At 43.9% G+C, this 22,541-nt stretch overlaps 1 protein-coding gene and 1 long non-coding RNA gene across 5 annotated transcripts in view; both read right to left on the reverse strand.

Annotated features, from left to right (window-relative positions):
- TTC28 (tetratricopeptide repeat domain 28) overlaps window positions 1–22,541 on the reverse strand; it is a 99,985-nt gene that overhangs the window by 72,381 nt on the left and 5,063 nt on the right. The window contains exon 1 of one of the 3 annotated variants that reach the window (XM_065851591.2): window positions 787–1,095. The exons of the other annotated variants lie outside the window; for them this stretch is intronic. Coding sequence (XP_065707663.1) covers window positions 787–813 — 27 coding nt within the window. The 5' untranslated portion in view covers window positions 814–1,095. Of the gene's footprint in view, window positions 1–786; window positions 1,096–22,541 lie in introns of those variants that run through there. 3 annotated transcript variants of the gene reach the window in all.
- On the reverse strand, window positions 3,470–11,334 carry LOC139829286 (uncharacterized). 2 transcript variants are annotated; one of them, XR_011741728.1, is made up of 3 exons: window positions 11,108–11,334; window positions 10,848–10,995; window positions 3,470–4,260 (listed from the first exon to the last, which is right to left on the reverse strand). It is a non-coding gene; the product is annotated as an uncharacterized lncRNA (long non-coding RNA). The 2 variants fall into 2 exon arrangements; XR_011741727.1 differs by lacking the exon at window positions 3,470–4,260 and adding an exon at window positions 9,062–10,690.

The raw sequence follows: 22,541 nt of genomic DNA on the forward strand, positions 1-22,541 counted from the left end.
ACTGCAAGCGAGAGACGCTCTCATGCATTTCACATATGATTTCTATTTCTTCCCTGATGTAAAACACAGTATCACACATCATGCTACAAAGAAAGAAGGAGCCCTGCTGGTTCAAGCAGGTTTTTCCAAAAGAAAGGGAAAAAAAAAAAAATACAACCAGAAAACCAAAAGTATAATAGTCCACAGCTGCCAGAAGCAAGGGGTCATTGCCGAGGAGGGGCAGCCCAGCACATTCAGTTTGCGAGATTTTCCCTTAAAAGAATGTCAATAAAACGCACTGCCAAGCGCGCTGAAGAACGTCCTGCCAGGGATCGAACCCGCGGAGCCACCGCACGGACACGGCGGGGGGGCGATGCCGCCGGTCACCAGCCGGCAACGGGCGGCCCCGGCCCCTCCCCGGGACACCGGGTGCCGCCGGCCCCGCCGCTGACCCCGCGCTGGAACGCTGCTCCAGCCCCGCAGCCATATTAGGGAACGGCCCGACAACCGGCCCGACCCCGCCAGGCCCCGCGGGCGGACACGGCGGCCCGGAGCCCGGCCCAGCCCCGCTGCCCCTCGGCGGCCCGGGCGGGGCGGCGAGCGACGGCCCCCGGAGGGAAAGAAAAGTTCGCGACGCCTCCGGCGCCTGCCGTGCCGGCCCCGCAGCGAGAGCGGGGCGGGGAGCGCGGCCCGGCTGTCCCGGACGGGGATGGGGATCGGGACGGGCACCCGGCCGGCCCCGCCGCTCCGCCCGCGGCTGCCGGGGCAGCCCGGCTCCCCCGCGGGCCCTGCCGGCGCGTCACCCACCTTCTTCCGGGGCTGCCATTTCATCATATTTGTAGAGCGGGGTCGCGGAGCATCAAGGTCCCGCTCGGGTGCCGGCGGCGAGCGCAGCGGGGCGGCAGCCCCCGGTCATGCTGCCCGGTCCCGCCGCCAGGCCCGCGCCGCGCCCCGCCGCGCCCGCGGGAGAGGAGCCGACCCCGCCGCCAGGCCCATAGGAGCGGGGCTCTGCCCACCCGCGGCTCCGCCGCTGCGCTCACGCCCGCGGCCCGCAGGGAGCCGCGGCTCCCGGGCACATCGTGCGCGGCCGCCCTGCGCCGAGTGTGGGGCGAGCCCCAGCCGGCGCCGCCCGCCGCACGGAGGCAGAGAGGGGCGCGGGCAGAGCCCGCCGCACCGCCCCCCCGCGCCGCCGGGAGCCCCCGGTCCTGCCACCGCCCCCGGCCCGCCCCGGCCCGCCCCCGAGCCGCGCGCGGGCCTCCAGGCCAGCAGGGGGCGCGCACAGCGGCGGTGCCGCCCCCGCGGCAGCAGCGTGGCCCGGCGGCGGGTCCCGCAGCGGTCCCGGCCCGGAGGACCCGGGGGTGCAGGGCGGGCCAGGGGCTGCAGGGGGCCGCGGTACCACCGGCTCCATCGCGCTCGGGGGTGAAGGTGCGCAGCTCCCACATTCTGCCCACCTCCGAGAAGTTTGAGCCTGAGCTCTTGGTACTGTTCTGAGACAATTCTCTAAAAAAGGAAGAGTCTCAGGAGAGCTAAAAATCCTTAATAGATGAACTCGACACAATTTAACTAGGTTTTATATTACTGAAGAGGTACAGAGCCATAGTTTCCCATGTGCAGCATCTCAGAGGTGAATAGTGGCAACGGTAGTATCCAAATACGGATCAACAAATATTCACTGCTGGGTCCCTTGCAAACAGAAAAGTCAGTTCATACTTGTGGCAGCTCCTCACTGCTGAGGGATGCGCATCAGATCACAGGGAGCCAGGAGCAGGTAACCCATGGTGGGGCTGCCATCCCCCCCACCACGGCTGCTCCTTGTCCCAGCAAAGCCAAAGCTCGGGCAGCAGCTCCAGACACATCAGCATCACACATAAAGCAACCTAGGGAGCTCCCATCCTCCCTGCAACACCCGCAAACACCTGCTCTCTGTTCCATGTTCCTGTTCATACACCTTCGTCTGCATTACCAACAGTACTTATGGCAGCATGCTGTACATTAAATTGCCAAGAAGATGCAAGGGAAAAATACAGCTTTGAAAACCAGTAGGGACAGAAAAGAACATATGTGTCAGTGCAGAAAAGGAACTCCACCTGGTTTTACTCATCAGAGCTCACCTACCATGGTGCTACACCCTTTTATCATACTAACAGTAGCGACTGTGTACCCCAAAACTCATTATTTACATAAACTATTTCCATAAATTAAAAAGCAAGCATTGACAATTCTGCAGAGTTCTGTAAAAGGTAGAGCTGGTACTCGAGTAAAGACAAAAAAATGCTCCAACTCAGATAATGCCTTTTACCATAATGCTGTCAGAAAGAAACAATTTAACTCACGGACAGATTGCAAAATGTGTTGTTTTGACATGATCAACAGGAGGTTTTTGAAATTCTTTCTGAGTAATGATAATTAAGAGGAAGCAAAGCAGGAGCTATGCATATACACCTGTCACAAAAGGGAGCGAGCTGGTTCAGTCCCAATCTTAATTCCCACTCCAATGACTGGCATTTCTGCTATATTTAAAGTTGTGGGTTTTTTTTTCTGTTGAAATAAGTAATAATGTTGGCACTATTTTCAAAGCCATAGAAAATATCCAGAACAAAGGCAGCATAAATGCCTGACATCTGAAGGAGATGGCAAACATTATTCACTTTTTCAAAGTCAGAGAGTTATCTGAATTCTTTAAGATTAAAAAAAATGCAGCATGATTTTTGGGTTTGTTTTTAAGGTTCCGCTTTCTCTTCCCAGGTTGGAAGCCACTCGGTATGTAGTGATTCAATTGCCAGAAAATGCTGAAACCATCCTCTTATGCTGGCAGCTTCCTCCATCACGAGGACGGAATCCTCATGTCCGTTTCAAAGTGAAACAATTCATTTTCTCCAGTAATCCGCAAAGCCAAGAAACTTAAGTGCTAATGCTTTGTAAGGTTCAGCCTGAATCAGTGGACAAGTGATGTAATAATACGAGTGCTAAGTAGAAGATAGTGTTGGTCCATCCAAGTTAAATTCCTCTCAGTCCATTAAAGGTGAAAAGGCTGAAGAGGAACCACCAGCTCCACTTCCCAGCAACACAGAAAAAGGCTGTGTGTTACTAAGACATATCTGATGTCAGATCTCACGACTCAACAAAAAAATCTTTAAAGTGTCTTTTTCAAATTAATCTTTGGCAAGAAACTAAAACTATACAATGTACTATGTCTTTCATTGCACAACTCTTCATTTTCAATGACTTTCAAGTTCTAATACTTTGTTACACCTTGAAATTCCCTCTACTCAACCAAAGCGCATCATCTAGAAGCAATCACATGTACTGCAAGTAGAAAAAAGTCCTGTTGGAGATGTCTTGGTGAGCAGACTGCAAGTTAGGCTACCCAAAGTGCACGCTTATTGTGTCATTGCACAGTTTAGCAAGCAGTTAATTGGACAGCATTCAGCAGGTACATAAAGATTTAGAGTAACAACTTGATCTAACAATGTACAGTTTCCTGTGAACTCCATGGACTGGCAATCTGAAAGACCCCAGCACTTTAACAGTTAACAACACACCAACACAGCAAGAGGGATGTAGATCAAGCTCCTAATAGCTAAGTCCCTTGGCAAATTCATGAAGCATAATAAAATCAAATCCTTTTATTTCTGAATTTATTAAAGCAGCCTTCAATTCATTACAGTGATTCTGCATCCATTGTTTTTTCTGCCTCAAACTAGCACGCTGCACACAAACAGGGCACCTTGCAGTTGTTTAATGATCGGATACAGCACACTCGATCTGAGCTACTGCAGCTGCTAAGCACACGACAACCACGGAAGGGAAAAAAGTGTCTTCTCTAGATGTTAATTTATGGCAAGTTCTTGTGCAACTTCTAGTCAAAATTCACTTCCAGTCTCCACACAGGAGGTGCTTTGGGCACACGATCTACAGTTCCTTCTCTTCTACAGACACACGTGCATCCGAGAAGTGCACAGTAAAGGGCAAGAATACAGCACACTAGGAAAGTAATTCAAGGTCCTAGAAAGTTTTTGCACATTATACTGGTCTGCTGGTCCATCTACCTTTAGTTCCTGTTGCATTTTGCTTCTGGGCTGGAGCGTTTCATCCTGTCCTCTTGATAATAAATATCGATTGTTCTACGCTGTATAGCAGTAGCAGGGATTATTTTCCTTATTAGGTTACCTGGGGTTCACATCTCAGCAGCTGACTCTCTTCAAAACACTGAAAATCACTTCTGAAAATACTTTGTTTAGTCAAGTAGAAAAAGCTCCTTTCACAGCAGTATAATCCAGCCTGAAAAACCAAGGAGAGGGCTTTGAAAAATGAGGATATACTTATCTGGAAAATACCACTTCTGACAGGAGAAGCAGCTGAGAGAAACTGGTTGCTTAAGACTAATTAGAGAGTTGTAGCACAATTTAGTTCAAAGAGATGCAGAACTGAAGATAAGGAAAAGGCCTACAGCACTTATTGCTGGCAACTGGATTCATGAAGCTGGAGGGGCAGGGGAGGGAGGTTGGTCACACAGGCTAAATTATCTGAGGGCTGTAGGTGCCTGTTACTAATTACAAATTATTCAGTGGTACCATGAAATGATCAAATAGGTTAATAAAAGATTAGAGCTAATCTTGTGATAGAGCATCCCCTCTGAGGCGCTGACACCCGTGCTGGGGCTGAGGAACAGGCCCCTGCACAGACACAGCTTCAGCTGCACAGGCTGCGTGTTTGGCTCCTTGCGACCCACTACCCTGGCTTCCAGGCGCTCATTTTAAATATTTGCTGCAGAAAATAAATCCAGCTTGGAGTGGCATTTGCCTAATACCAGGGGGCGAGACGAGATGACCTTCCAAGGTCCCTTCAAACAGAGGAGGCCCTCGCGCCATGCAGGCACAGTTCGTCGACAGCTGAAACACTGGTGTCGTATCAACACTGTTCTGGTCACAAATCTAAAACAAAGCGCCTTATGGTCTGCTATGAAGAAAATCAACTCCATCCCCACCAAACCCAGCACACTCCATGTCCAACACTTCAACAAGCAAGATATATGTAGAACATGTAATTTCCAGGTCTCCACATGAGGAACTAGAAAGAATTCTGTCCACACGATATTGAGTCTAATATTAACAGCGTAACCATTCAAACACATCTGCAGGAGGGACAAACAGGAACGAAACACAGGGAATAAGCAGCTAAACAGCATTCTGAGTCTTCATGGGCGCACACATAAGCCAATATTCTAAAATATTCAGAAATCAATATGGGGCCCAAATCCTTCATTATTCGCAAGGGAAAAGCTATTAATACAAAGCACCCAGCAAGACAGAGATTGGGGACTTCCAGATCAAGAAGCCCACGGACAAAAGTTTCAGTCACAAATAGAAATTTTCTGGCTAGTAACTGTATTCATCAAGAGAAGCATTATTTAAATGTAGTGTTGTGCCTGCGAAATGTTTATGTGATAGTCTTACAGCAAAACACGTATTTGTCTAGTTTATTGGATAGGAAATATATACTAAATTTTAACTCTGTCTTCCCAAGGAAGGTGTCTGCTTTCAAACTGTTGATGGTGACTCTGTTATTGGCTTAAGAAGCTTCAGCTCTTTCATTACATGATTCAGAGCAGAAAACATGGTGTTTGGGACCTGCTTCTAATTATGACTTCCCCCTCCCTTTTTCCATAGGAAGCACAACTACTGCTGCTATGGAGACAAGTGTAATTCAGTCAAGATGCGGGTCAAAGTAATACTTGGGAGGCAAAGATTTACCAAAAAGTACCTTTTTGTTCTCTGTCCTCACCTGGAGAAGCCTCTTCCCCCAGCCTTCCCTTATTGACTTGCATCACTGTCTGCTCTCCAGTAAGAAATTCAAAGAGCCAAATAAACCCCCTGTAACTACCTGACACGTGCATCACACCAGGACAACCAGGGAGCTCATCGGCCCCTCTCGCAAGGCCGGTGGCAATGGGGGATCTGCGTGTGCTGCAGCGGAGCCACGTTCTGCACCAGAGGGGCTGGCACCCTCTCCAGAACAGGCTCAGCTGCCTCCTCTGCAAGGACATTTCTGCAGGTTCCAAAGGAACGTAGCTCGGGGTTGAGCGAGGGAACGTCGTGCTACCTCAGAGCACTGAAACTGTGCCTTATTTTTCAGCATTATTTATTGTTTATGAGTGTTTGGACTAACAGTGCAACAGGCACCTTCCAAATCTTTAAGACTAGTACTTTTTTAAAAAATCCAGCTGTCAAGGAAATGAGTTGTTTCTTTAGTGACGCTGCTAATTTGATCACAAAACTTGACAAATACACAGCTTGACCTTCCACACAGGTGAGGCTCCTGGTCAACTTTCTGAAGCAGACCCAGGCAGCAGGGGTTTTCTCTCGCTGGAAAAGGCAGATGTGTCCTGTCCCTACATGGCTCAGTTCCATGGGATCTTTTCTACTGAACAAGTTTAAACAACTCCATAAAAACCCCAAAGGAAGCAGGTTGAACTCGTAGGCTGTTTTTCTCTTGCCAGAAACAAAGGGGCTGCAGGGCAGGGAGGGAGGAAGAGGGGGAGCAAAGAGCAGGAAAGCAAGCACACACATGGGAAAGAGCAACAGCCAGAGACAGAGAGAAAAGAGAGCGTGTGCAGGTCTGTGCGTGTCTATGTCCACGTCTGCATCTGTCCTTGCACCCCTGCTCCACAGCACCCATGACACATCGTCCGCCCCATTAAGCAGCAGCACCAATGGACTCCAAAGAACCGGCAGCAATGCTGTGGAGCCACAAACATGAATGCACAGGGAGTTCTGTCAGTCGGAGAGGGGAAGGGGACCTCGTGAATGTGAAATTTAGAAATAAATATTTTTCACTGTAAGGAGCAGAATTCAAAGGCAACCACAATTTCATTCCATGTTCCGATATTCACAATAATCCCTGACGTCCCCAAGAAATGTTCCCAAATGCTGCAGGTCTTTGAGGAAACTCTCATGTTTCACACGCCAGTGATTTCAGAGGGGATGATGTTGTTCACATATTCGGAAGCTGCTCTTTCTTCCTCGCCTCCCTCCGGGCTCCCGCTCGTTGCCAAGCAACTCCAGCCATTCTGCAGGACCTGCCTTCCAACCACCAGCAGCTTAAACCACTACCGGTTACTGAGAAATAAAAAATTTAAGAATGGAAAGAGGCAAGGCTAAAACCAAAAAGCATTCTTTGCTTTAGGGCTTGGATCATTTTGTGGGAGCCTTGCAGGCTGCCGTTTGTCTGTAGGCAACAAACCACAGAATCCCAGGGGATGGGAAGGGACCTCTGGAGTCACCGCGTCCTCAAGCAGGGCCACCCCAGGCCAGCTGCTCCTTATCAGCCTTGCAGAACAGAAGCTTTAAAAAAGTTTATGAAGTATGAAAAGCTAGGAAGGACAGGAGAGGGGTAATTTAAAGAGACTAGACACAAAAACAGAGGTGTGGGAGAAAGACAAAGTGTGTTAATTGATTTCATGTAAGAAATGCAACTGGCTGCAGAGTGGGATGGACCAGCTCATCTGCCAGGAGTCCCAGGAAGCAAAGCAAGTGGTGCTAAGTGGTAGTGATTCTGCCTTGAGACAGTCGATCAGAAATCTACAGTACTTACCAAAAAACAGAAAAAACACAAACTGCTTCAATGAATACAATGAATACCTTTTCTGGAGCTCAGAGTTTTCTCTGGACGAGGAAATTGGGGTAAGAAGCTACAGAGCTCTGTGACATACTCTGCATATTAAATTTGTCTTGCTTTTCAGGACACAGAACATACTTTCTAAATTAAAAGAAATGCAAGGTTTAATTTAAAATTCCTTTTTAGTTTCCTCCGAAAGGGCTACAGAATAAAACTACTGTATTGCAAAAGATCTGTTTTGTCTATTCAAAATTCCTCTTCCCCACAGTGGAAATGTAGGTACGTTACAGCAGCTATCCCACCCTTGAGCCCGAGATACTCAACAAAAGATCCTGTAACAGTCAGAAACAGCACTTATAACTCTCTAAGGAGTCTTCTCTTACTGATTTACAATGATAGACAGCTCTTCTGCTGAACTTTCTTGTAAAATGTGAGGCAGGAATTTCGTTTGTGTCTGTTCACATATTCAGTCGGGACGGTATGAATAAGAGATGTGACACAATTCATCCATATGCAGTATCAGCTTTTCCCCAAACCACAGTCTGCTGAAGCTGCACAGCAGCCCTTCTCACTGTTACAGCATCACCAGAACGGAAGAAAGGAATAAATGGAACTTCTGCACAATGACAAAGTGTCTACAGACACACGGCCAATGAGCTCTCAAAAAAAAACCCAGATAAATCATTTTCAGAAAGATGTTCAAAGAGCAGCTCTTTCTTTAGGCAATAGTTTAAGGAACAACTTGTCATTGTCATGTCAGAGATAACCATTCTAAAAGTGGGAAACAACCCTGAGGTGCTGTAAAACTATACAGCACCACTGAAATAACTGGAGCAGGGACGATTTGGACTCTGAGGGGTTACATCTCAGATTCTTAGAATAGAATAGTTCCCATTGGAAGGGACCTACAATAACCATTTAGTCCAACTTGCTGCTGGAGGAGCATCTCCAGACAGAGACCCACTGCCAGCCCAGACATTTCTCAGCGTATAGTTGTGAGAATATTTAAGAATAACTAGGACAGCTGTTGGCTCCAGCCATGGCTCCAGCCTAAAAATACAGAAGAACATAGCTGCTTCATTTAACATTGTGTGCTCAAGCATCCACACTGAAAGAGCATGAGGCTCAGAGAGGTACTGAAATCTTTCTACATGGAGAAACAGAAGGAGCCAACCACGCAGCAACTTCCACCCCAGGCTGACGGGAAGGGTGAGAGGTGAGCTCTTTGCAGGAACCAAAAATAAGAAAACATTCAATCTGCATCTACATAAGTGCTTACTGATGATAAAACGTTAACTTTCACAGAATCACAGAATGTCAGGGATTGGAAGGGACCTCAAAAGCTCATCCAGTCCAATCCCCCTGCCGGAGCAGGAACACCCAGCTGAGGTTCCACAGGAAGGTGTCCAGGCGGGTTTGAATGTCTGCAGAGAAGGAGACTCCACAACCTCCCTGGGCAGCCTGGGCCAGGCTCTGCCACCCTCACTGAGAAGAAGTTTCTTCTCATATTTAAGTAGAACTTCCTGGGTTCAATACTTTCAATACTTTTTAAAGAAAAAAATTAAACCATGCAATTAAAAGATTAAGTAAACAGATGTTTACTCCATAATCTGTTTTGACAATTAGCCTCTTTTCTTACTAAAGATTTATTACAAAGGGTGATCCCCCAGCAGCAGATCCAAAAGCACAGACTCGTCCTTGAAGGGTCACCTGCACTCTTTATATCCTCCTTTTTCTCCAACACAGATTTTGACATTTAAAAATTGAGATTATCAGTGGATACCCCTGAAACGGGAGCTCTTTGCTGATGCACAGAGCAGAGAGAAAAGAGTGAGTAATGTAATACACATCACCATAACATCATTGCTGACACGTGTAAAGTCCTCAGAGTAAGGACTACCTCTTGCATCCACAGCAGAATTCAAAGCCCAGGCTCCACCAGCCGTCTCATGTATCACTATTAAGATCCAGGAGAGATGGAGAAAGCCCTATAGTTATAGAATTTCACTGTTACATACGATGCCTTCTTTATGTGCTGCATATACAAGCAATGACAGACAAAAGAGATGCAGATTAGCTTGATACATTCTCTCTGCCTGGTCACAGACTTTTACTCTGTTCCGCATGACAGGGTAGCAGGCTTTCAAGAACTGAGTGACCGCCAGATTTGCGCATCACTACCCAACGGCCATTCTGCAAGTATCATAATTTAGGTAAAGCGCTGCCAACAAGCTCATATTTACACTTAAGATTACGATTATCCTTCTGATCACAAATTCCATCTAATTAATCTGTATATAGGCTTAGGCCTAATAAGCATAACTTTAAAGTCTTAAAATTAAAACAGTTTTACAATGGTTTATTCCAAATCATTTCAGCCTCAACTAAAGAGTTCCTGTTGCTGAACTGAGCTGCTACAGGAACCACATGGCAGATTAGAGAAGCTGCTCCCTAGATCTGACAGCCTGGCCTATTAAATCAGTCATTTAGTTTGCTTGGTGTTGATCCTTCTGACATAACAGACAAAATCCGTCTGATCAGTCAGGAAACATACCTCTTGGAGATCTTCCTTCTATAGAACGAAGAACATAGCAAATTGTGTATCTTGTATACAAGGAAGAAAACGCCTTCCTGATGCCACTTGTTAAAGTTTATGCCTTGGAGTCTGACATCTGGGAGCATTTCTCATGTCTATCCAAGCACAGTCATATTTACAGGACTGTGCTCTTCCTTATTGAAGTGCCACAGAAGGGTGACGAGGCCTGAGAAGGACAACGCGCACTGCTGGCAACCACCGGAGTACACCTGAAACACACTGCAAAATCAGCACAGTTCCGAAGATTCCAGAGGGGCAGGTTATCTGTGTAACTATTAAGGACACTTGTTTGGGGTCTTTACAGAGACCAGCAAGATCACAGTACCACTAGCTAGCAATAATCCTTTTAGCAGGGATAATAGCACAAGTGTACAAAACAGAAAAAAATATCTCAGGCTTGAAAGGCTGTCCGGTTTGGACAGGGAACTGCTGGCTTTCTGCAGGCTTTGTCCTGTTGCTGGCTTCCAGCACCTCCCTCCTCCCTCAAATCTCACATGCCTGTGCAAAAGGAAGGAGGGGCACAACTAAATTTAACTCTCTGTACACAGATGACCAAGTAACATAGACTGCACTGAATACAAACATTCTTTACTCACCTCAAAATTTGTAATGAAATTGTATTTTCATCCTGAAATACAGAAAAACGTAAACCCACCTTTGGTTTTATTGCATGTGAAGCAGGTTGAGTGAGAGATGCAAACGATGGCTGGAAGCACGTTAATCTGTGGCGAGGGCCGTGGCTCGGCAGAGCGGCTGGCACCAGCGGCGCTGGATGGCGCGACCATTCATAAGGGGAGTGGGAACTGAAGGGAATGGATTCTTTTGAGTCTCATCTGCTGCAAATAAGTTCTACTCAGAAGCTCCAGATATGTTTGCTGGATAAAATACAAGCTTTCCGGATAAAATAGAGCTCACCTCTGATGCTGATTGCGGCCTTCTCTAGGAGCTGCTCCTGAGAGCAGGAACCCAGGGTTCAGGAGTGAGAAACCCCACAGCGCGTGTTTGTGCTCAGCAGAGACTGCGGCTGGGACCAGGCTCAGCACGGGACATTCTTATATCATCTCTCAGTATCTTTACAGAGCCAGTTGTTCCATTTCCCAGCGCGCGTTCCAGCGCACACATCTGGCAGCGCCGCGGCGCGAACAGCGTTTCCTGGCTCGGGTGCATGTGTTCCACACGCGGTGACATCATGCGCTCTCCCGCCTGCCAAAGCTGGGGCTCTACCGTGCAGACCACCAGAACGAGCCCCAGAGCCCCCCGGGGAAAAGGGCTGACTTCCAACCCAAACGCTTTTCCCTTGCAAAACCTCGTTTCATGCTTCGACTCTTGTGCTGCGTTCTCTCCCGCTCACACCCATTCTACTCTACTTCCCATCTACTTGAAAACAGTTTTCAAAGAATTCCTAAATTGCTTGTATTTTATCCTGCCTGTAAACATTTTCTCTCTGCACAAGGCCATAACTCCTCTGGCTTTTTCCTTTTATTCACAGTGGGTTTTTAACTCTTTAACAACCTGAAAACTGGAGAACCTGTATTTCCTCCTCCCCAAAAGACATTAGTTTTTCTTTGCTATAGGTAATAGTAGGCAATGCAGTATAATTTCATTGTTCTCTGCAGGTGAGACCCTGTGTGATACTCATCACTTATCACTAGCTCAGCAGCAAAGCAGCTCTTCAGTGCACTTAGGAAAATAGGTTTTACCTTGTAGGGCAAATTAGAAGAAAAATAATACTGTTCTCTGATTAAATTGTCTGTCCACAAGCCTCATTTTGATATCATTTTCTTCTTCTAAGCTCACTGTTACAGTGATCAATTTTTGTTTATTCTAGCTGCAAGGATGCTGAATTCCATCACTATTACAGAGTAACTATTTAATAGTCACATCTTGACTATCATCCTGTGCACTGTTCAAGACTTTGTTCTTTTAACCCTTGAAATAGATGGGTAATAAAGCCAGCCAAAAGCATTTTTGATTGAAGCCATTATAGATTGAAAACACTGCCTTATGAAATTTAGTTTTTCATGGGAATTCCTGTTTCAATGCAAAATTAATAAAGACATTTTTTCACATCCAGGAAGATGAAAGGAGACAAGAGGGTACCAAGAGATCAGATAACCCAATGTCTAAAGAATTCACCTAGAAAACCGGGAACAGAAACGAGGACGAATAATTTGAAAAGTGCATCTCCAACAGCTCTGGTGAAGGACTTAACCACAAGGCTATGAGATCCAGTCTATCTCTCAAGAAATATATATTTATAATCAGTGGTGTGTACTCTAATTGCTGCTAGTTTTTTGAGTTAGCCTTTTCCAAGTTTCCTTCTTATATCTCTTTTTGTATTTTCCCTTTTTGCCAAGTGTCAGATGGAGTCTCCACCATGAATCTGCACAAGTTCCAAGAATGATCCAGTTTGGGGTCACAGAGATTTAAATTGGCTACTGGCCACGCTTCTTATCACCTGCAGCTCACAAAAATAACGGCACCAGCCAGAAGATTTGCGAAACTTGAGCAAGCCCCAAATTTGCTGCTTTATCTCAAAAGAATTACAATTCCTTGTTCTAATTCCACATGCCACCAGACCCCTTGCCCCTCCAAATTCTACCGCAAGACATCGCAGACCCTGGCTGAGCTTTTGGGGTTTTTTCTGTTTCGGGTAGTTGGGAAAGATGAGCAAGAGACACTCAGTGCAAACAAAAGGCGCTGAAATGAAAATTTTTCCATTATAAAATCCCCTCCATATGTTAGGCAGACAAGCTTGCTAAAAAATTGCACACCTCATGCAGGCACAAAGCATCTCCACATTTGCTTTTGGTGGTATATGTTTGGACTAGATGGTCTTTAGAGGTCCCTTCCAAGCCAAACCATTTCATGATCCTCTGATCCTATGTTACAATAAACATGAAATGTAGACTTGAAGGTCACAGAGGATTGAGTTTTGTATTGGTGTGAACGACAGAAATTTCATAATAGTCTTCCAGTGGTTTTCAGTATTTAACACGCCTGCAACATGTGGCAGAGGCCTCCGTGCTGGCTATTAAACTCGCTATGCGTGCAGCGTAGGCATTGCTGGAATGTAAATAGTTCTCACATGGTCATGTTATTGCTGATATAGGCCTGTCTGTACCACTTACTATTATTGAAAAGTACTACTAAGTCCTCCTTACGTCTCTCAGCATCTGCCAAAAAGCTGCAAGCCACACCAGCTCCATTTCGACTCTTCCATTTGCAACACATCTAATGAGCAGATGGTTGATTTTTTGTGAGGGGGGAATAAGAAACAAAACAACTTGTCTTGGTGCAAGTGATTGGGGATGCTTTAGTTTTTAGAAGTCAGTTGTTTTGGACATCTGCTCCAATTCTTGACTGTAAACTTAGCTTTGTCTACGTTACTAAAGAAATACTCATATCCTGTATTTGTTTTCAAGTAAAATAAAAACCTGTTAGATTTTGTTCATATGTTTTTAGATATTTAGCAGTTGGGAAATATTCCAAGACTAACAAAATTTTCTTGTGCCTGGTTGCTGTGTATTACCAGCAATAAAAAGTCCTTGTACCCCTTGATCATAAAGGGCGTATGTTTTTCCATCTTTATTATTGCCACCCCATTAAAATCATAGAATCACGACAGCAGATGAAGTTCCCACACACCTGTAAGTACTTCATCTCCAGAGTGACTTTCTCAAATGGAGACTTAGACCGAACCTGGTGGCTACACAATATCTGACATGTGAATACCTGAACAGCATTGCTGTTCACCTGACCGAACAAATATACTGCTTCCCAATTATATTTTCTTCCCAATTATATCATATGATACAGCTGAAGTGGCTACGGTTCCATTCAGACATTGGGCAACAGAGGCGTTCACCAGAGTAAGGGAGAAAATCGGTAACAATCTTTCTGTACGTTGTACTATTAGGATTTTGGGGGGCTGTAGCAACACGTCAGCATTCTCAGAGACAACTAAAGTAAAATCTAAGCACCACCTTCTTTGTCTTTACTGTGATAAAATGCAAAAAGTTAACTTAAATGAACATAAAAGCCACTTCAGAGGCCTCAGTATCTGAAAGACCAGCTAGATCATCACACCTACCTTACTGGAAACACTGTCATTTCTCAGATTAATAGAACCAAGATTTGTAGATCTGCTACACTCAAGTTGCTTCTTTCTGCTCTACAGTGTGATTTTATAAAATATGAATTGAATTCACAGAAGCTACAGTAAATTTTTAGTTCTTGAAATACTGATAGTTCTTTTCATACACATTTTAAACTTACCTGTATTATTAAGCACCAAAACCAAGACAATGTGCATCATATTTACAAACGCATGAAAATATTTATAGTTCCAGAAATGATTTATCACTGTGCTTAATAGTACTGAGCACTCTAAATTTCCAATAATACAAATTACTTTTCAGGGGTTTTTCTGGTCTAGTTTAAGCACAATTTTGTGTGGAGAGACATTGAGGAGGAAAAATTGTGTGCAAGAATGAGAGACAATGGCTGTTGCTGATGGTCATGGCTGCTCCAGGCAGGTTTCAGAACCAGCATTGCCCGAGTGCGAGACAAAGTGGAACAAGCGTGGGAGGGCATGAAATCACAGAGACAACCGATTCCTTTTTGTTCTCTGGAACATTAAGATAGGCTCTTTTAAAAGCTACGTTTACTATCCACACTCCACTTATTCACATTCCTTTTCTGCTGCATTCCCTGTTCTGTTAGAGCTTTCCAAAGCCTTAACGATTGTACATCGCAACACCAAACATTTCCCTCCGCAGTTAAGTGCACATATTTTCTGCTTTCAAAGCCCGCAGAGTTCAGTGCTATAGCTGTCCTTTCCCAAACAGTCACAGAATCCATTATTTCTAGGCACACTTTATAGTGCAACCAAATCCAAGAAGCTGACATTTTTTATTTAGTACCCGTGGGCTATAATAATGAAAAATTTACTCCCTGAAATACAGTTGCACGCATTTCATCTCCACCGCACTCATGATAAAAAGTCACCTCCTCGAACACACGAGTAACAATGGTAACTTAATGAAATGTAGCGACATAAAATAAACATGAGCGTGCAGCACATCCGAATTCTCCAGAGTGAAAATACCCGACCATGTTCCTAGCAAAGATTCAAATGAGTAAAGGGCCTTGAAGCTTGACACATACGTCTAACGGCATGGCAGAGAATTCAGGGAAACTGCCATTAAAATAAATTGCTATTAGTGACTACGAGTCTCTGATAACACTACGGCTCGCTGCAGGAGAACCGTCAGAGCCAAGAACAAGATGCTCAAGCGATGAAAAACAAAAGATAATCCAGAAGCTTACATGTATTCCTATGTGATAACTGAGGGAGGCTAAAGGTTACATTTACAATGGAATCTAATATCAGATTGCTTGTTTTCCAGTTCCTATCCATCTCATTTAAAAAAAAAAAAAAAGGCAAAAAAAGGAACAACATTTTTTATTTTAGACCAATAAAGACTGAATTATGATCCAAGAAACAATAGCAAGAAAATAAAAATAAGAGAATCTGTCCAGAATTCCTATCCTGAAAAATTCCGAAAGTCCAACAGGGTGTCCCAGGCCGGACCCACAGAGACGCTGCCCAGCAAACACAACCTGACGGTTACCATGGCAACGGGGGGAAAAAACCTATATTACATTTAAGTGAGTTTTTTCCACACAATACCCAGTAGAATTTAGATTCATAATTTTTCTAAGTGTGACGGTTCTATAGGACAAACGGGCTCTGAAATGATTACATTCTGGAGGAGAAGTCCATCAGTGACCACAGAAATCCAGCAGCTCAGACACAAGCTCTGGGTGAGAACGTCCCTGCACGTCTGACAGCCACCAGGTACAAGGTAAATATTCACCCTACACATCCCATTTCCTTAATCACCTCATACCCACCAGTGTCTAAACTCCGTTCCACGGACCTTCAGCCTGCTCCGCGTGGCAGTTCTTGGGGAACAAGAGCAGATATTCACCATCTACCAGCTGAGGGGAAGGGAACGTTCAAAGAGACACAAGGCAGCTTCTTCCACCCTTCACTGACCACCCTATTCTGTACTGTGACAGTTGTTCATGTTATTAACATTATTGTTTTCTTTTTTAATTAGAATAAAAATTGCAGCTGACACAATAACTCCTATAAAGAGGAGTTCAGACTGAGCTGACGACAGAATTGACAGTCATGCTTCCTGCATTCTCAGCAGGATTTTAAACTGTGCTCGATGCGCTTCGTCTTGCTCTGATCACACAAAGGCTCCTGTCCTGCAGTCACAATAATCACCAAGGACTGCGTTTGAAATGGCCACGCTCCCTGTGTGCCATAAACGCAAATTGTCCTGTTTGTCTTCTACTGTGTTTTATGACCCTCATTTTGGATCTGTCTTTAGCACCTGAAAGACACATCATAACATCAGCTGAACATCAAAAAGCAGCACAAGCAAAGTGAACAAAGTTAAGGATATTCAGTAAGCTGAGGCATATTAAGCATTTCATGCCATGCGACAATGGAAAGTTATGCCAAAGGATGTATTTAATGCAGTGTTTCAAGACGGTTCCTTTCCATGTCACGCATTCTATTAACAAAGGTTTCATCCAAGTACATTTTCTTTCTGTTAGCATCCAGAATAACTAGGACTCGGTATAAATTTTTTAAGAAGTCCATTAAAAATGCATCATAAAGCCATAAATTTAACATTTGTCCAAATAAAAAACAGGTTTTCCATTAGGGGAAGTGAGCAGAGGTTTGTCTGACACATGGCTGCACCGTGTGAGCTCCAGCACAAGAAAAACTAAAGGAACAGTTTCAGTTACAGGCCTATCAAGCCCATGGAACAGGATTCTGACCAACGTCCAATGCAAGACTAAAAAAGTCCATCAGATATACAGTTTGGTAGGAATAGTCTCAAATACTGGAACGCTTAACAAAAAGGATGCTTTTATTACACTATTTTATATGCACCAATATTCATATGATCTATTACTTCTATGAGCTGGCTCCTTAACAGCTTTAGATGAAAAAAAGCAATGTAGGAATTTGCGTATCCCTGCCAACTTCTGGAGAAGTCATCAGACATTATAAAAATAACTGCGCTGAAGAGCTTACAAATTTTCTATTTCTTGTTTGGGATCTTAGGACAGACTTCTAATAATTTCTAGAAAAATGCAGTTATTTGACTTCCAGGAGGCAAACTTGACATTCCAAAGCAAAGGGAAGAAGGAAAGAGTTCAAAACTAACTCAAATCCAGAAAATACAATCAAAACTAGAGTGTCTATCCACCATGTGACAGAAATGACAGTATTGTTCAACTTCAAAAAGAAAAAAAGAAAAAAAACTTCGGAAGTAAATTCTCTACTAGTGGATAGTAGCCATACTATTAGTAATTTATTTATGTTGTTCCATTTAACAGAAGGGGCTTTGTAATTTACCCTTTGGAGCAAAGGAGAAAGAGGGATTTGTCACCTGCTTTGTCTGGCAGTTCAGACAAGGGGCTGAGATCCGAACACTCTCAGAAGCAAACGGAGTGCAGTGGCATTGAGAGAACACTGGATTTATAGAAAAAAGAAGAATAGTGATAAATTTCTTCCCTGTTTTCATTAGTATGAACTGTCATGGTGCTTGTGACTCAGAAAGTACCTGTGCTTGATGCGACAGTGATCCCTGTGCTGTACCTCCTGCCTTTGCATCGTCACACACCCCGCGTCCCCCGGGGCTGCGGGACGGCAGGAGCGGCCTTTGAATCCACAATATCTAAGACACACTTTTGCTGCTCAGATTCTAATCCTTGGACAATGAGAACTACATCACAAATTCGGAGAGTCGGTATAAATGCAGGATGCTAAACACCCAACAAAAATAGGACTACTTGCTGCAGAACAAAACCAAAACACTCTGAGGCACAGGTGTTTGTGATTTGATTAATCAAAGCAGCAAGTAACATAAATGTAGCAAAAGGAACAATAAATGGGAGTAAGTGGCTGACAGACACTGTTAACCAAAAATAGAGCAAACAGTAAAAACACAAAGGAAAACAAATGTGTTATATACAATAACTTTTAAAGCAAACCATAAGACATAGCTGCTCTCCCTCTATGGCTCTGCATCAGGGATAAATCCCATCTATGGGACTCTGATTTATTAGCACTCTGATGCCAGCCACATCCAGTTTGATGTCAAAAAAAAAAGCAGCATGGACAGTATGGACTTTAAAGAAAAAAAAAAATGAAATACCTCTTAGAAAATATCTAATAAATGCAAATATCTATATACGACTTATATTAGATCCTAGTCACTATGTCTGAAATATCTAAGCACAGAGCGCCCTCCCATGTGTGCTTTGTTCATTGTCATCCTTCACAATTCCTCAACTCAGACCATTATGATAATATTGAGAACGAAAGAAATCTCCAAGATGAGGAAACTCCACCCATTTAAACATAAGAAAAACTTCTTGGTGAGGGTGGTCAAACAGCAGAACAGGTTGCCCAGAGAGGTTGTGGAGTCTCCATCCCTGAGACATTAACAACCCAAGCAGACAATGCCCTGGACAACCTGCTCCAGCTGACCTCACGATCTCCAGAAGCCCTGTCCAACTTCAACTATGCTGTGATTCTGCGAGACGAACAGACAGAAACCAATGCACGAATCTCAAGATAACGTAACACAGCAAGTTCTAGCAAAGCCAAAAAAAATCTGTTAAACAGTTTTATGCCTGAAAAACTGGAATGCATCTTTCTGCAAATTAAAGACAGATGGTAAGCCAGAGGACAGGACTGGAAAGTTCCTTGCTCATCAAATTAAAAACAAGAGGTCTATTCATGAAAAAAGTTACGTGGTCAAGTCACATTCTTCGCTCAGAAGTTTTACATGCAGCTGAGGGTGGGCACTCTACTGGCAATTCATTGAGAAACTTTGGGTCATTCCGGATTGCTGCAGCACGGGAAGGAACACACGCAGGATCAACGAGCAGTCCAAACCGTGAGAGAAGCAGCAAATGTCCCTTTTCCTTTTAAAAGGACTGCTCACATGACTAACAGCTGGAGTAGCTTAAACAACATGCCAGTGTAACCTATTTTGTTGAATTCCCCTACAGTTACATAACAACATCTAAAGCCCTCCCGCATTTCAAATACCCAGAGGCCTTGCAGCTCAAACTCCCCCTTCTTTCTGTTCTATCTTCTGGATTTGTTCTCCACCAACAGGTACAAAGCCACGTTTTTAAATGAAGTGGAGGAGACAGACTAAGATCATAAAAGAAATGTGTGCCTGACGAAAAGTGGTCGTAATTCATCCTAGTTACTTTTAGATTACATACACACAGTGCGTTCCTCTTACACCAACTAAACGCTCCAGACTATTCACCTTTTCTGTAAAGGGTGCTGCAGCTCAAAACCAGGCTGATAGGAAAAAGTGTCCCTGTTTTGAGAAATAACACTTTTACCTGCTCTGTGGCTTATACAGTTGCACATAATCACAGGCCCCTGTTGAATCCCGATCTTCAACCCCATCAGCCGCCTTGGCCGTCCCTCAGCCAGTCACCTCTTCAGGGGACACTGCTCCTCAAACTCTGTTGGGGCTTCAAACAGCACAGCAACACGGAATTGTTCAGACAGCATCTTTCTACTCACACAGGACTAAAATAAAATCCAGGCACTCCTCAGAGTGCTGAAAACATCCATCTTTGTGGTTCTTGCTCCCACGTGAGACTTTGGTTGTGAGTGTCCATTCAAGTCTGACAAAGTCACTGTATCTCCTGTTAATGAATAACTTTTCTGTCGGGAGATTAAGACCATGCATCAGTGCCAAAAACCAGTTAATTACTCTCAACCAAATACTGCCTGCTCTTTCCTAAAGACCAAATCTTAGATTAAAGGAGGTTACTTAGTTCTTAATAGAATTCCACTAGGCATAGTTCACATTTACATTCATACTTGAGGATTATCACTCAAGAGCAGGGATATTCTGCTCACGGCATCTGAGGGTGGGCTGGGAAGCATTGATTTGGAAAACTGAAATCAGTAAAGACTTCAGGGTGACAAAGTCATCATTGCCAAAGTTGTAAAAGCGTCAGTTGGAACAGGAGAAAAACAAATGCAGAAAATATTGAGTGTTTGAAGACTGGATACTCAAAACCAAACCAAAACAAACCACAAAAACAAGACACATTCAAGATGATGAGAACTACAGTGATGGATGGAAACATCTCCGACATCATATACCTAAGAGTTGCCACAAAATACAAATACAAGTTTCTACATCATATATATTTCACAACTAACCACACATGGCTGGACACGGCTCCTCAACATTCACCTATGAATCACTTTGCATAATACTACTTCTCAAAGGTTTTATCAAGTAGTTAGCATTCTTCAAGTGAAATAAGTCTAACAATAGGATTCAGTCAGAATTATTTCTTATTAAATACATTAAGTTGCTTAAAAAGGCTTTGAGCTCCCCCTGTAAGAAAGGTTACAAAGAGGAGCTTTCACGCAAGCTACAGTGAACAGCACACATTTGGTGGTAGAGATCATGCTACATTTTTATTGACATTTCAAACATGATGCCCAAACCTCCTCATTCAAGGTAAAACACTTATTCTCCAAGAAAATAAATCATCATAATAAGCTCAATTATTAATGACAAAAGTTTTTCAGCACTAAAAAGTTCACATGTTAACACGGTAAAGATAGAATAAATATCTTAAATTACTTTTTTGCCTTGTGTAAAGTACTGGAAATCTGAAACTTTCCTTCTGAAGAACTTAAAGCCACAGCAGCAAATCAACTGGCGGCAGACACTAGGAGTATAATCTTCCCCCAGTATTACATGCAAAGTTATCATTAAAACCTCCTCCTCTTCTCCCCAATTAGGTATAAAGACACATATGAATTTATTCTTCTTCTGCCACATGTTTGTAATTTTTTCCAGTAGCCTTAGAACTGGAATGATGCAAATGTTCAGACATTTATTTTAAATAAAGCCAGCTTTTTGCCCTGTTAGGCACTTTTGAAAACCAAAGGGGAAAAAACCTCTCACCGCTACGTTGTGTGACCTCCTGTGCTGACACCTGCACACAGGTTCTCCTCATCCAGTCTCCACACACACCTCCAAGGCTGCTACTTTCCTATTACACAAAGGTTTTTCAACATCTCCTTTCCCAGCTGGTCAAAGGCAGAAAACACTTCTGCAGTTAGAAAATACTTCTGCAGTTAGAAAATACTTCTGCAGTTAGAAAATCCCATAATACTTCCACAATGCTAGGATAGCATTTACTATTAAACTCTGTGCATGCCACAGTGTCATTGCCATTTTAAAGTTATTTCACAGAATGCTTCTTTGGTATCAATATCTTCTATGGTGTGCACATCTGGGGGCTTGCAACGTGCATACTAGACAAAAAAGTTTGCTCGGTTTGTTTGGTGAGTTTGTCTTTATGGTGCCAACAAAACAAAACAATCAAAAAAGTGAAACATTCCAAATTCCAAAGACAAAACCATCCCTGACAATCTCTGTGTGAGACAGACTGTGGTCATCAAGCACTGCCTGGCTAGACAGTCAGGAAATCCCTGTATTGATCACTACGGCAGCAGTCGCGCATCTCAGCCACCGCATCTTAATACAGCAAATATTTAATGTTTTCATCCTAGCACAGACTGAAATACACAATCAGGACCTGAAGTCGCAGGTGAGGCCAGCGCTCCAGGCTGGTCCTGCAAGGGATGCGCCCGAGAACCGCACAGGAAAGAGAATTATGAACATACAAGTTCTCCCTCCTACTCCAAAAATTCTGCACTAATGAGCAACCTCATGTCCCCAGAAGTGAAAGCTTATTTCTCATCCATCTACCGCATCCTAAACTTGTTTGTAATTCTGATACTCTCATCTGGAAGCTCCCGGCCCACTGTGACAATCAACTCCCATGGACCACAAATAGATTATTCAAAAATCACGTTTCTTTGCATTCATTTTTAATATGTCATCTTTCAATTTGTTCAGATACCTCTGTATTATTGTATTATAAGAATGAGCTGTTCTGTATAATTCAGGTATCTTGCTGCCGGGCCGCAGTGACCCTGCTGTTCTGTAACAGACTGGTTTTTTCTCTAAGACATCATCATTTCCCATCCCCAAAGAAACCCTGAAAATGGTTCATAAAATCTCAGAGACTGTGAAGATTGGAACCCGTCTCCCACAGGGGTTATTAGAAACAGCAGCTATGGAAAGAAAGATTCGGGGGGGTTTAATGAAATTATTATTATTTTTTTTTTAATATGAAGACATAAAGATCGAAAGATTGGTCTACAAACAAAAACTGTAGAATTTAATAG

This window comes from Patagioenas fasciata, chromosome 17 (genome assembly GCF_037038585.1).
Source record: "Patagioenas fasciata isolate bPatFas1 chromosome 17, bPatFas1.hap1, whole genome shotgun sequence".
In the NCBI taxonomy this organism is placed as follows: domain Eukaryota; kingdom Metazoa; phylum Chordata; class Aves; order Columbiformes; family Columbidae; genus Patagioenas; species Patagioenas fasciata.